Source organism: Camelus bactrianus, chromosome 20 (assembly GCF_048773025.1).
Source record: "Camelus bactrianus isolate YW-2024 breed Bactrian camel chromosome 20, ASM4877302v1, whole genome shotgun sequence".
In the NCBI taxonomy this organism is placed as follows: Eukaryota; Metazoa; Chordata; class Mammalia; order Artiodactyla; family Camelidae; genus Camelus; species Camelus bactrianus.
In genome coordinates, this window is record NC_133558.1 from 20853680 (window position 1) to 20868681 (window position 15002).

At 41.2% G+C, this 15002-nt stretch overlaps 1 protein-coding gene across 1 annotated transcript; it reads left to right on the forward strand.

Annotated features, from left to right (window-relative positions):
* The first annotated feature begins 5389 nt into the window (after positions 1–5389).
* LOC105064250 (mamu class II histocompatibility antigen, DR alpha chain) lies at positions 5390–9877 on the forward strand. The gene is made up of 5 exons (XM_010949127.3): positions 5390–5552; positions 7584–7829; positions 8276–8557; positions 8863–9028; positions 9719–9877. The coding sequence occupies exons 1-4, from the start codon at positions 5474–5476 to the stop codon at positions 9015–9017; spliced, it is 762 nt and encodes a 253-aa protein (XP_010947429.2). The 5' UTR covers positions 5390–5473; the 3' UTR covers positions 9018–9028; positions 9719–9877.
* Positions 9878–15002: the final 5125 nt, after the last annotated feature.

Below are 15002 nucleotides of genomic sequence, written 5' to 3' on the forward strand. Positions count from 1 at the left end.
GCATTTTTTAGCAATAAAGTATTTTTTAATTAAGATATGTACATTTTTTAGACGTAATGCTATTGCACAGTTAGTAGACCACAGTGTGGTGTAAACATAACCTTTATATGCACTGGGAAGCCAAAAAATGTATGTGACTCACTTTATTGTGATATTCGCTTTATCATAGTGGTCTGGAACCAAACCCGCAGTATCTCCGAGGTATGCCTGTATATACTCAGAAATTCAAGAGTTCGCTAGAACAATTTAAATTTAATTCTAGACGTTCATTTCAATGTAAAATACAAGCACATACAACATTATGATGTGAGAGCGTTTAAGTTGATTTTTTTTTTTTTTCCTGATGTTTCTTCCCCTCCCCTGGTACGACAGCCAGTAGGTACTTGGGCCACCTGATTTGAAATCATTATTCTTTCTTTTTTTTTTTTTTTTTTTGGAGGTAATTAGGTTTGTTTGTTTGTTTATTTATTTATTTATTTATTTATTTATTTATTTATTTATTTATTTATTCTTAGAGGAGGTACTAGGAATTGAAAAAAGTAATTAGGCATTGATGAAAGTTTCTTTGCCCTGTTTCTCTCAATTAGAGTGGAGAGGGCAGTGCCCCACTTCACCTTTGGGTCCCACGGTGGCGATGGTGACACAGCTGTCTCTCTCCCACAATAGCTTCAAAGAGAAGCATTAAAGGGAAAGCTACCCAAGGCAAGAAGACACAGCCCTGAAGGCTCAATGCTTGGAATGAAAGTTTGCTGCCTCGAACGCTGGCACGGGATGATGCAGCAAGGGGAGAGGGATGGCGTGCATGTAACAGTCATCACCACTGACATGCGGAGGACGGGGCCAACCAGGGGCAGTGTGACCGTGACATACAGGGGGAGTCAATGCTGTAATGTGAGGTGAGCCTTCCCCACCCACCCTGTACTACCTCCTACCTCAGGACTTAGAAATAACCCTGGGCGGAGGGCCGTTTTTCAACCATTAATAGTTGTGAAAGCCACAGAGTTTAACTGGAAATTACTAGATTAATGCCTTTGCTATAAGACAGTATAGGGTTTGACATAAAAATTAGAATCAGGAATAGGAAAATACAGAAATTTATTTTTTCACACCCAGTTTTGAGGTTTGAAACTATTCTACCTGTTACACATATTCTGTATCATCTTGATGGTATATTGTGTTGGAATTTTCCCAGGACCTTAGGACTTGTCTTTGCATTTTGTTTAGGTCAGTCATGCTACCACCAACTGACCACTTAAAGAAGCTCTGTTTAAATGTTTGTGCAACTCTTCTCAAAAAATCCTTAAAAGAGACACCAGTTTTAAAATAAGAACTATGTCCTGAATTATGCTGTGGATCATGGATGTTCATTTTGTGTAGGGACGTGGTCTGTGGGAAAGGTGGGTGAAGACAAAGGCCCAGAGGACAGGAAACCAGGAGGGAGGAGGATCCCAGCCAAGGCAGGAGGGAGCATGGAAGGAAAGGGAGTCATGCATCCACGTGGCCACCAGAGGGCAGCAGAGACACGCTCACGGTCTGCCCCTCAAGGACTTGAACAGAAGTTCAAGACATGATTCACTCACAGACCTTTCTTCTCCAAGCACTGCTGTGTTGTATGACCCACATTCATGGCTCTCTCAGCCAGTAGATGGCAAAAGGAGCCCTGAACTTAGGATGTCCAAGATTTGAATTCTAGTTTTGCTATAAATCTGGGCAAGCTTCTTTTTTGGATGTCTGTTCATTTTGGGGGTTTTGATTTCCTTAGCTTTAAAATAGGGATCATATGGGCACCACTCAACTTAAACTATTCCTAAAAGGGTAGAGAGAATATAACAATGACACAGAGCCTCTATTTAGGTATAAAGATTCCTTATTGGGAGCAGAGAGTCTTGGAAAGACGGGAGACTAAAACAATAGAGATAAATGAAAATAAGGAAAACGCATTATCGTGAGAGGACCTCTGGAGTCTTGCTATGAATTCAGAGAAAGTCAAGTGATAGCTATCAGCTTCTATTTTGGGGACCTGGTGGAAATCTATTTTGAGGGTTGTCAGGTAGACTTATCAGAAAGACAAGAATTATTTATTTCATGGAGTCCCCTAGCAATGGGTCTTGTAAATGCAGAATTCTCCCCAGGCAAAAGAAACATGATCGACTTAACTCTCAACATCCTGGTGCGTAGCAGTTTGTAATTCTACTGTCTTCGTGGTTTGTTTTCTGACTGGAGGGGAGGGGGCACTGGCAGAGCCCTGAGACGCCCACCCACACGCTGAGTCACGGGCCTAACCTTCCCGCAAGCACTGAAGGAAGGTCGATCCTCAGAGCTGGACGGTGGCCTTTCTTCATAAGCATGACCACCGTTCCATTGGCACCTCGAAGAGGGTGACCCTGTCCTTCTGTTCCTTCCTCCTCCATCACCCTGATGCTCTGGAACAACTACAGACAAGAAAGCCTGACTCTCGTTGTTTGGAAGGAGGCTGAGTCTCTGAAATATTGTTTAAAATCACATCTCTTGGATTTGTTCCTCTTGCAAATGTGTTTTCCTGACACAAACAAACAACAACAACAAAACAGTACTTTAAATGAATCAAACTCTCAAACCCTCATCTCCCAGGTCAGAGCTGAGCCCAGACACCGTGGACCAGCTCATTCACACCCGGCATCCTGGGAAGGCCCAGCAGCCCAGCTTCTCTGTTGATGCCACAGTTGGCAGTTTTTATTTCACAGACATCAATCTCTTCACATACCGACTTCTGGCCCCTCTCAGGAGGAGGAGGAGAAAAGAAACAGAACAAGAGGAGTTTCTTGCATGGGGATTTGGGAAGGAAATGCCTAGATCCATCTGCCCTCAGCTCCTCTGGTCAGACGACTTCAGCAGGAGATCCATGAAGACTCTGAGCTGGAGGGAAAAGGCGGGAAGGGAAGACAAAGGAAGGTGCTCAGAACTCAAACCATGCAAACACCAAGCGCTGAGGCCCAGATGGCCTGGGTCCAGGTGAGAGTGACCTCATCTCCAAGCCCTCACCGGCTACTCCAAAGCAACATCCTCTCTGGTTCTGGGTTTAGTGCTATGGGAAGACACAGAGCGAGCTGAGGGAAGATTCAGTACAGGGACAGAGACAGAAGTAGACATAGAGGTGGAGAGATATACTTGCGTTTAGTAATTAAAAAAAAAATTCTTCATCACGTCTATGGTCTTGTCTGTGTAGTAGGGAATAAAGATAGGAACGTTACATTTCCCTGGCTTTCTCTGCCTCTGGTTTCTGAATGGGGCCTGCATTCTGCCAGAGAAACAGTACTATGGGATTCAGGAAGCACAGTCAGGCTGCAGGTTTCCCAGGCAGGCGACACACAGGTTCATAGACAGGAATCCTGGCAGCAGCTTTGTGTTGCCAAGACATCCCTTCCCTTGGGGCTTGGGAGCAGCCGTGATGTCAGCACGGGCCCCTGTGGGTCCCGACCTCGTAAAGGCAGGGGTCTGCACTGACGTGCGCTCCTCTAGACTCCCTAACAGTTTTAAGGTATGATTCCCTGAAATAGGGAAGACTTGTAATAAATGATCTTGTTTAGAGGGTCCTCAGGGATTTCTATTTCCTGAATGAACTCTGACTAGTACAGAGGCTCCTCCCCTTTTAATGACACCAAGGCAGCCTCATTCAGGTGTCCTCAGAAATTCCCTCAAACGCACAGGAAGCTGGAGGTCAGGAGAAAACAGGGAACAATGACTAGTGTCCAAAGAGAAACTTCTTTCCCATCACCGAGAAGGGGAACTGAAAGTCTCTTCTAAAGACTCCCCAATTTAGTAATCTCATGAGGAGGACCAATCAGCGTTAAGGTCTAAATGACATCATAAGTTGCTGAGCAACCCCTTGGGTTGAAGGTGCCGTTTCATCATGGAAAATACAGAGATGTGTACTTGCTATCCGTTTATTGAGCATCTTGTAAGAACGAGGCATTATGGCAGCCAGCAAAGGGAAAACATAGAAAAATTATACTTGGTTTTTCCTCTGAAAGAGGAGATGGCAAGTCTAAACCACAGACTCAGACTCTCTACAGAGGCTGACACTGTGGAACTCTCATCTGGCTCATCCCGCTGCCTCCAGAAAACACATTCTTCAACAATTTTAGGGCAGAACTGTGCCTGCAGCCTCCCAGTAATCTAGAAGTCAGTATCGGAGGATGTTCAAAGCCCTTCGATACAATCAGAAAATCAGCAATGTATAGAGTGTTTGTGCTTATAATTTGTGAGCAGAGTGGTAGGGCAGGCTAAGACCTCAGCAGCGCAGAAAACAGTGTGGAAAACTCACCCTAAGCAGATGTGCCATGACTGATACTAAACAGTGGACTCACCATCTCATGAGCTGCCTCCCTGCCAAGTCTCTTCCTTGGAAGCATTTGGATTCCAGCCCTTTCTATGGATGGTTCAACATTTTCCTTTCTGTTTTGCTACATTTTCAGAAACATGAGGGTCACTGTGTCCTAACTTTCAGTCTTCTCAATAGTGAATGTCAAAGTAAACTCTTTGAATCAGAACTTTTATAATTTATGATGTGAGGAAGTAATGATAAAGCCCTCCTGCAGGTCACCATCTCCAGTCTTCCAGGTAAATAAGCTCTGCCCAGTTTACTCTGTATATCCGTCTATCTGAGTCTTCAGATAAGATGTGGGCCCAGCAGTCGTCTCCAATCTCTGGTCATATTTTAGGTGACAGCAATTAGGAAGAGGGTCCCCCTTCATAGCCTGCTGTCTCTGGTAACCACTGTCCATGTTCCACGGTGTAGCTTCTCATCCCTCCCCAGCTTTGGGAGTGTTGAAACTCAGTTTCTCCTCCAGCGTTCTCTAAATATAGTGAACTGCCAGGGACCCCGAGCTCTTGGGCAGAGTCGGCCACCTTGGAGTCCAGGACACTGGAGGAGGATCCTGAAGCAATAAGAGGCATCTTAAGTGAAGCTCCGTCACTCAGTACTGCCAAGATTTGGGCATTCTTCATAGCCTAACAGTTTGCCTTCTTTTTAGATGACTTGTCCCTTAAATAAATTCCCCAGCGATCACAGCACAGAGGCATGACCTGCCATTAACTCTCACCTTAGGGCATTTCCATTGATTCTCCTGTCACTAATGTGCTTCAGGTATGTTTCTTTCTAGAACTTGGAAGAGTCTGCGAGTGATTGCTAATCATTCTTGAAAACTCGATTTTTTTGGTCTTTTTTGTTTGGTCATGAGTTTGTCTGATTGATTAAGAAGTTCCTTTTCCTTGAATGAACAAATTGTCTCCTTTCCTGGACCCTTTGCAAGAGTCCTTCCCTTAGCAACAGATGTGTCATCTCCAAAGATTTTTCTGATTGGCTGCAGCTCAACTTATTTTAAATTTTAAGCAGACTCTCTGACACCCTACATTCTCTTTTCTTGTATTCCTGGCTGTTCTGACCCACCTGTTCTAAACTCTACTGACCCTCATCAAGGCACCTAAGAAGAAAATGGTCATGACTGGGGTCCCAGTCCTAGGAGTTTTCATCACGGTCCTGATGAGACTTCAGGGATCATGGGCTATCAAAGGTAAGTGCTGAGAGAATCAAAAGTAGGGGTTGTAACCTCTGAGAGCATCAGAGAAATGAGCTGTGAACATTTGGAAGATAGTCTTTGGAGTGAAAGAGAAATGTAACGGGTATTATGTGGGTCTGAATCTAGAACTGAAGTAAGTTGTAGTTGGAAGAGTCCTTTCCTCACCACAAATTGGAGTAAGTGAAGCTTAGATTAGGGGCGAAACTCAGACACTGATTAATCCCATCGACTTGGAGATAAACCAGACTTGAGGGGAAATATTTTCTGACAGGCATTAACACGTTACCTCCCTGCACTTTAATTTTTCATTTTGGAAAATTAGTAAAATGAAAGGCCTGACATAATTTTGTGAGGGTTAAATCAGAAAAAATATGAGAATTTCTTGGCACCTGTTCTCAGCTGTTTTAGCCTGTGACTCCTCTCAGCATGTCTGGAGCACAGACATTATACTGAAGATCACGGGAAAGGACAGTCACCAGAAAGCAACCGCCGATCCAGGGGAGGGTGAAAGGCAGGCCTGCTGATATGAGTCACATTTAATTTACTGCCTCCTGGGACAGTGACAGCCCCGGTTACCGTGGATCTTACAATGATCTTAAGTCATTGTCACTAAATAATGTTCCCAAGAGAGCGGGAAGAGTAAAGAAGTGGAGGGTCTGCTATTATTCTGTGCCATCCCCAGAGCAAATGTGCCACTGTGAAGATGTATTGTGAAAAAACACTCCTCACCCAGAGGGACCCCCAAAGAAGGGGGCAGGTAGACTGGAAATAAGTAAAGAAATAACCCAGCTCCGAGACCCATGCTGACAGTTGTGGGTTTGTATTGCCCAGAAAGAGCCATACGTGAGGGTGTTTACCAGGAAAGATAGCTTCCCTGGAAGCTTTCCATTTCCTGGAAATGGAAAGAGTCAGTTAGAATATTTGTGTGTGTGTGTGTGTGTGTTTATAGCTGCAAATGCTAAAAAAAATCCCTAGGTTTATTAATATAGAGTCAAATTTTAAAATCTACCTCTCATTTACATGCACCACAGAATACCCTTTGCAAGAGTCCTTTGATTGCAAACTCCTCGATTGTAACTTATTTCAAGTTGATTATTCCTTTCGTATAGATTATTCTCGCTATCAACTATAATAGAGTATGTCCCATAATGACAGTCTCAACTTAAAGATCTTTAAGATACAAGGGAACGTTGGCAAGGCCAACCTCAACAGAATCCTTCCCTCAGAGGCGTGCACGGAGCGGGTGCGGACCCAGGAAAGTAGGTGTTCTCCTGCACTACCAGGTCTCAGACTTAATTATTTGGGTACCGCAAGCTCCAGTCATATATTCCGTGGATCTGGTCCTTAAACACAAAGCAGTTTCTGACCCTAAAGTACTTGTTATAATCCTGATGGTATGCTAAGAAATTACTTACAACTAGTCTGATTTAATCTTAAAAACAAACCCAATGTAGATGCAAAACCACAGCAGAATATATTGAGAAAGCATCCTTCTACATAAATGATAAAGTAATCTACTCAAGATCATTAGGTAAATAAGTAGCTGAATGAAAATTCAAGATTTACTTTGATTCCAGAGTTCCGAATCCAGTCTTTTTCAACAGTGTTTGTCTCTTGTTAGAGTTACAGTGCTGAGAGACGCCCTGGAATTCGGGTTTAAGTGATTTAATTCCTAGGTCAAGAGAGAACGTTTCTCTTTTAGGAGATGCTGCTGGATTTCTAAAGAGGAAATCATTTCTTGGCCAGTAACATGGAGCCAAACAAAAGCTTCATGAGACTCTGGGTGTTTCAGCTCTTGTGTCCACACTCTCTGCGTCACCCCTTCATTCCTCCACTTCCACCTCTGAGCAACACGAACGTCCTTCACCCGGCCTCCTCCTCCTGCACAGCCCTGCTCTCCTTCACTCCTCCACTCCACTTGGCCTCTCTTCCCACCACTCCCGCCCACGTGTTTGTGCCTCACATCCTGGGTCCTCCCTCTCTCTCTCCTGGTTCCTACCCTAATTCCCTTTCTTGTCTTTTCAGAGGAACACGTGATCATCCAGGCTGAGTTCTATCTGAACCCTGACAAGTCAGGCGAGTTTATGTTTGACTTTGACGGTGATGAGATTTTCCACGTGGATCTGGAAAAGAAGGAGACGGTCTGGCGGCTTGAAGAATTTGGACGTTTTGCCAGCTTTGAGGCTCAGGGTGCATTGGCCAATATAGCTGTGGACAAAGCCAACCTGGACATCATGATAAAGCGCTCCAACCACACCCCGAACACCAATGGTACCTCTCTCTGCTGCCCTCCTAGACGTGGGAATTGTAGCTTTAGATAGATGCTCAGCTCTCTCTGTTGTGTTATCGTGACTGACTTGCCCTTCCAGGGGCCTGACCTTGCCATAAGCAAACCCAAAATTCTCACATTACCAACCCAAGAACTTTATGAGTTTGTTCCTTTCTGGGTGTGCTCACATCTTGTCTTTGCCACCCATGGTCTCTCATAAAGTCTTTGCCTGAATCCATGCTTCCATGCTGGGGGAGCCAAGAATGCAGTCCTTGGAGACCTTGAACCTTAGCATCGGTCGCTGTTCATGGGGAGGGTGTCAGAGCTGGGTATCTGAGACCATGGCGCAGATTCTTAGGGCACAAGCTCAACTGCTTTTTCAGCCTCAGTGGAAGGGAGAGGGGCAGGCCTAAGCAGGGAAGGCTGATTTCTGTCACCTGTCCCCCAGTGCCTCCAGAAGTGACTGTGCTCCCCAACACCCGCGTGGAACTGGGAGAGCCCAACACCCTCATCTGTTTCATCGACAAGTTCTCCCCACCAGTGGTCAAAGTCACATGGCTTCGAAATGGCAAACCTGTCACCACAGGAGTGTCAGAGACAGTCTTCCTGCCCAGGGATGACCACCTGTTCCGCAAGTTCCACTATCTCACCTTCCTGCCCTCAACCGAGGACGTCTATGACTGCAAAGTGGAGCACTGGGGGCTGGAGGAGCCTCTTCTCAAGCACTGGGGTGAGAACCAGCCTTCAGCAGTTCCTCTCGTGATGCCTGGGTCTGGTCCTTTGGAACCCCAACCCCCTAACTGTTTCATAACAACTGCTCCAGTTCCTCCTCCTGGACTTCTCCCACTGCTCAGCTTTCCCCACTTCTAATCTGTAATTCCCTTAATACATCATCCTACCTTCCTCTTATTTAATTAATGAAAAACTATTTTTTGACTAAGTGCCCAATTTTTTGATTAAGTGCCCAATATTTGGTCCTAAGTGCTGCTCCCTATTGCATTCATTACTTCTGTATTCTGTTTTATTTTTCCCCAGAGTATGAAGCACCAGTTCCCCTCCCAGAGACCACAGAGAATACGGTGTGTGCTCTGGGCCTGGTTGTGGCTCTGGCGGGCATCATTGTTGGGACCGCCCTCATCATCAAGGGCGTGCGCAAAAGCAATGCTGCTGAACGCCGAGGGCCTCTGTGAGGCACCTGCAGGTAGGTTTGATGTCAGAAGAAGACATATGTGGAGTGATTCAAGGAAAGGAAACAGAGTTGGGGAAAGGGCATGTGATACCTTTAAGGGAAGGGGAAATGACTAGAAAAGCCATGGCTATTGAACTATCTTTGTTGTTCAGAATCAGACATTGGCATCATCTGGTATCCCAAAGATTCATGGTGCTACACCCCTTTCCGTACATGTGCACCTAAGACCACACCCTCTGTCTTGGGAATTATCTCCAGTAGCTAAAATAATTGTTTCGCATTAGAATTCTGAGTCCCATGATCTGGGAAAGACAACCTCAAGACTAAGACATTTCTTGGCTTATGTTTCCTAAGACAGGACATCAATTCTGAAGCATTTCCAGAGCTTTGCTCTTTGGGGTGTAGGGTAGATTCACAGTATGAAATGGAAATCGCTTGGAAACCAATGCCTGTTTTTGCCTCCAATCTGAAAAATGATGTCAGATGGTCTAAGAAAAGGTGAAGCCTGGTATGCTCACTTGTGCTTGCTTGGAAGGTAGGTTAGAGCAGTTCATGTTGGAAATGCTGTATTTACTAGGGATCACAAATATTAAGAGGCTTTCCCAGAGTTGAAGGATTAAGAGTGAAGAGGAAGGAATCTGAAGGTAAGAGCTCAAAATATTCATCTTAAACTCTATAGTAACTATGTGCGTCTTCCTTCAGGTAATGGATCTGGGTAGAGAGAAGATCAGTGAAGATATTTCTGCTTGAATAGCTTTACAAACCTGGCAATACTCCAGTTGTTCACCTCAGTGAAGACAACCATCCTTCAGGACTTTCCAGCCCTTAGCTACTCCAAGAGTAAAGACGCCTTCTTCAGTCTCCAAATTCCAGTGTCCCGTTATTCCCTGTCTACTGCTTCTTCTTGTATTGGCTTTTCCTCCATTTCTCACTGCCTTGTTATTAGCACCATGTAATCTGTTTGGAATAGATCCCATAGGATTTTTTCTCTGCTATGGAGCCTTTTGAATGTTCTCTGGGGGCATCCCCTGTACACTTATTACTTGGAGATTCTTCCAACTGTGATTGTGATTTTTCTGAATGCAATAAACTTGAGTGGGTCTTAAGTGGAGTTTTTGGTTTCTGAGCCAGTTCTTCACACGGGCTGGGGAATATATGTGATCCTTCCATCCTGAGATATTTGAATGTTGAATGTATCTCATAAGCTCTGTAATTAAGCAGAAATATCCCAATTCATTAGGGCTCAGTTTCATTCAGAGAGTCTGCAAGAATCCAGTTGCTGAGGTCCAGTCCTCATCTGGAAAACCCTAGAGTAGGGTTTATTTGTTCAGAGACAATTTAGCAGTGGGTTCACAATCTGATTTGGGTTCTTAAGCCTCCAAATCAGTGAGCTATTTGGATCGTCAGTAGAGTGAATCTCAAACCCTAAGGTAGGCCTCTGATAATGGGTGAGACAGATGGCAGTGGAGAGCTAAGCAGAATACGGGAGTATCCATATACATAACAGAATTTGCATATCAACACCATGCATTTTAGACTTGAGGAGGAAGGATATTGCACCCTGAGGATTGGCATTACCTCAGTCTTACGGATTTGGAATTTAATAAGCTTGCAGTCAAAGAATATATTCTGTGTGATTTTAATCCTGTGAAATTTATGAGATTTGTTTTACAGTCATAGTATATAGTCTATTTTGTGGATATGCTTCATGAAATTTAAAGAAATATTAGATATAGTCAATTATACACATCAATTACAAATGTCAATTAGATCAAGATGGTTGAAGTATTATTCATATCTTTGATATCCTTACTGATGGTTGTTTGCATGAAACTATAGAGATGTTTTCTACACCGTAATTTATCTGTTCTCTATCTCAAACTTTAGAATGCCTTTTTCCTCTTCTTTTACATTTTTCATAGTGATCTTGGGGGTGTATGTAAGAATTTATCTAGCGTGGAAACACCCAAGATGAAAGTACTGGGTTCTCCAAACTACACAAAGGGGTACACCAACTTATGCTCATATGTCCGTGTGCAGTACTCAAATATAATCCTGTAGAATGCTGTTATTTCACATATTTTATAATCTTTTGATGTAGGAAATTTTTATAATACAGACAAGTTTATCGGGTTTTTTTTTTTAGATTTGGGAAATGTTTTTATTATTCCAAACTCTAGTGCTACAAGCATTCAATTTGATGTCTCCTTGGGCCTGTGTAGAATTATTTCTTTTAAGATAGATAACTGGATATTAATTTTTGTTGTTGCAGCATTTGCATTTTAAATTTAAATAGATATTGCCAATCTGTCACCCATTCGTTATCCTAATAACAGTATATGAGAGAATCCAATTCTATAGAATTTTCTAAGTCCTTGATTTAAAAACAAACTATTATATTTGCCAATTTGGAAGAAGAAATATTTCATCACATTGTTATTTGAACTTGCATTTTTCTGATTTCTAATGAGCTTGAAAAAAATATTTCATGTTTTATTGATCAATCATTGGTATATTCTCTTCTACAAATAGTCTATATCCTTTGCCAAATTTTTTGTTGGATTTTTGTTCATTTATTTATCAACTTGTTGGAAATTTTACATAATAAAAAGACCCAATGTCTGCCTTGTGTGTTGCCAATTTTTTTCTGGAGCTTTACATGTTTTTTCTAATTTTATTTTCTCCATGGAAAGAAAATGTCTATTTTTATTCAAATATATTTTTCCTTTATGTCTTCTGGATTTTTATCTTGCTTAGAAAGGTTTCTTTTCTGCTAAGTTTATTTTTAACAACTTTAGTGGAATACAATTTATATACCACACATTTACTCTTTCTACATGCAAAATTCAATGGTTTTAGTAATTTATAAATGTGTGCAACTACCGACATAATCCAGTTTTAGAACATTTCCATCACCCCCAAAAGTCCCCTGTTTACAGTCAATCCCACCCCCATCCCAGGTCCTAGGCACATACTGATCTGCTTTTTGTGTCTATAAATGTGCCTTTTCTAGATATTTCATGTAAATGGGATCTTATGACATGTAGTCTTTTGTGGCTTCTTTCATTTAATATAATATTTTTGAAGTTCATCTGTCTTTTTTTAGTATGTATAATCATTTCCTTTTTATATTTTTCAGTTCCTTTTTATTGTAGAGGAGTAACTTCATTGTATGGATATAGTATGTTTTGTTTATCCGCTCACTCACTGATGGATATTTGTTTACCGTTTTGGGCTATTATGACCAATGCTGCTACACACATTTGCACACATATATTTGTGTGGACTTATGTTTTTATTTCTCTTGGGTAGATTCCAAGGAGAGGAACTGCTGGATCATATGACAAATGTATTTTCTGACATTTTAAGAAACAACTGAAGTGTTTTTCAAAGAAGTTGTAATATTATACACTCTCACCAGCAGTTCATCAGAGATGAGAAAGGGCTTTTGTTTTCAACATAATTATAACAATGACGATGACAGTAATGGAAATAATACAATCTTCAATGTATTAATTTTATACTTTTTTATGTTTCAAGTTTTATTCATCAAGAATCCATTTTGTTGAAAATAATGAGTTTGGGATACACCTTACAAACAACTTTAAACTATCTTAACTGTTCATGAATTTAATTCTGGACCCTGCTCTACTGGTGTATTTAATCAATAATGAATCAATGGGGGGAAATAGTGCTTATTAAAATAGATTTATAATAGGTTTTAGCACTTTTAAAGTTAGTCACTCCTTATTACGTGTCTCTTTTCAAAAATTGCCCTGGAAAATAGTTTTCCTCATGAAATTAAGTATCAGTGCATTATGTTCTAAAGGCAAACAAATAATGCTCTTGCTTTCATTCATTTATGTATTTATTATTCCTGGTAATTGGCTTATGACTGGCCTTTAATACTCAATATTTTTTTAAAAAAACCCTCAAACCCTTGAATTGATATCACCCATTAAGAATGTATCATCTTTCATGGGGAAATAATTAAAAATACAAATAATCAAATAAGCTAATAGTACCAGAAACCTGGTTTCCTATTTTAAAATTATTCTCCCTTGCCTCATCTACAGTTTTTTTCTTTCTAAAAAGCAAATGATTTTGCTTCTTTTCTTCCCAGTTGCTTCAGGTGAGTCACGCACACGACAAAATGGTGACTCATGGTTTCACGGTTTGTCTGATTGTAAGGCCTCTGTAATCCCATGGCGCTCCTCACGGGAGGGGAGGGGGGCTAAGGGGAATACCTGGGGAAAGGTTGCTCCTCGTGAAAGCGCACAAGGGGAAACGGTTCCTTTTCCTGCCTTTGAAAGTGATTTGCGAGAACAGGAAGCCTCAGGCTGCCGCAGGCATCCTAGTCCTGTCCCAGGAAAGCTGACATGTAGGGGAGGACAGAGGGCAGTGGGACACACTCCCAGCAGTGTTGGTGATGCCACCAACCTGGTGACCTGACCAGCTCTACCTGGGATCAATCTGCTATGAGAGATAAGTTAAATTACAATAAAGACAATTGATTGAATTTTCTGCTACTAGTAGCAGAGCTCATTGAATATTCATGCCATTCACTTTAATTCTACCTTATAATTCCACACCCCAGGTCTCAGATAAATTGAGACAATTCATGTCTTCATCCCAGAGAACAAATCAAGAATAAAGTTACAACCCTGGGATCAACAGAACTTCCCACAGATTGCAGGTGTTACTATTAATTTACCAAGTTCCCTGTTTCACACAAATAATACACCATATAATTAACTACACATAAAGTAAGCTTTGAATTTGCTTGAAAATAAAATAATAGTTGTCTCTGACAGTGAAGAAATTATGTTCACCTGACTATTCCTTTGAAATAAACTTTTTAATATCTCATCTGCTCTTTAGATCTGATTTACATTTGAAACTGACTCTTCAGATGAATTTCAATAGCAGAAACCATCATCTTCTTAACCAATGTAATTACCTTTCTCTGAAACCCATCCAACTTGTTTATATTATTGAAGTCTATGAATTTTGAACTATATACTGATCTATAACTATGTTTCTGCACTGTTTTATGAAAGGATCAAAACAGTTTTGATTTTCTTTTCTAGCTTATTTCCCATCATATACATTTTTTTTCAAGTTTGTTTCAATTGTTAGTTTGTTTTCAGTTTTTAGGTATTGCCTTTTTTAACTTTTGATTTAAATTTTCTATTATATACAATATTTTAATGTTTCTCAAGATAAAATTATTAAATAAGATATATTCAGAAAGCCCAGCTTTCATCTTTGTCTCCCTCAACCTTCATTTTGCCCCATAGGCAATGATTTTTTTTAAAAGTTTCTTCTATTGTTTTTACTTACAAATTGTAATAAAACAATATTTCCCAGCATTGTCTCTGATTTCTGCTGAGCAAAGATCCCCGTAGGATTCTCCTGTGACAGACAGAAAGTTTGTCACTCAATCTGGAAGCCCTCAGAAATGCATCTTTTCCATCAATGTTGTGCTTGGTCCTGATGGCCTGAGACTTTTTATGGAGAAGGGTATATTCCAAGCCAAACAGTCGGCACAGAACTGATTTTTATCTGATAGAAAAAAGACTGAAGTGTTGAAGCCCACCCATAATCCAAAGGGGAGTTCAAGAATTACCCAAGTTTAGAGACTTTCTTTTTAAAATATCAGGGGAAAACATACAAAAGAACATGATTATAAAAATTTTGAAGGCATAACACCCTTATAAGGTACCTGCATTTCTTGTATTTGTTGTCCCTTTCTGTGTCCCATGGTATGAAGGAACGTTTATATTTGTCTTTGAGAATGCAAAGAGGCAAGAGACCACCCCGATATGGGTGAATGAAGGACTTTCTCGTAGCTCAGCTAAATATTCCTAATCACAAAATACAGAAAATTCAAGATAAAACAGAGAATGAAGGAAGGAAAACTACTATGATCCACAAGTGACCAAAATTCAGAAATAAAAATAAAAACCATTATTGTATCTTAATG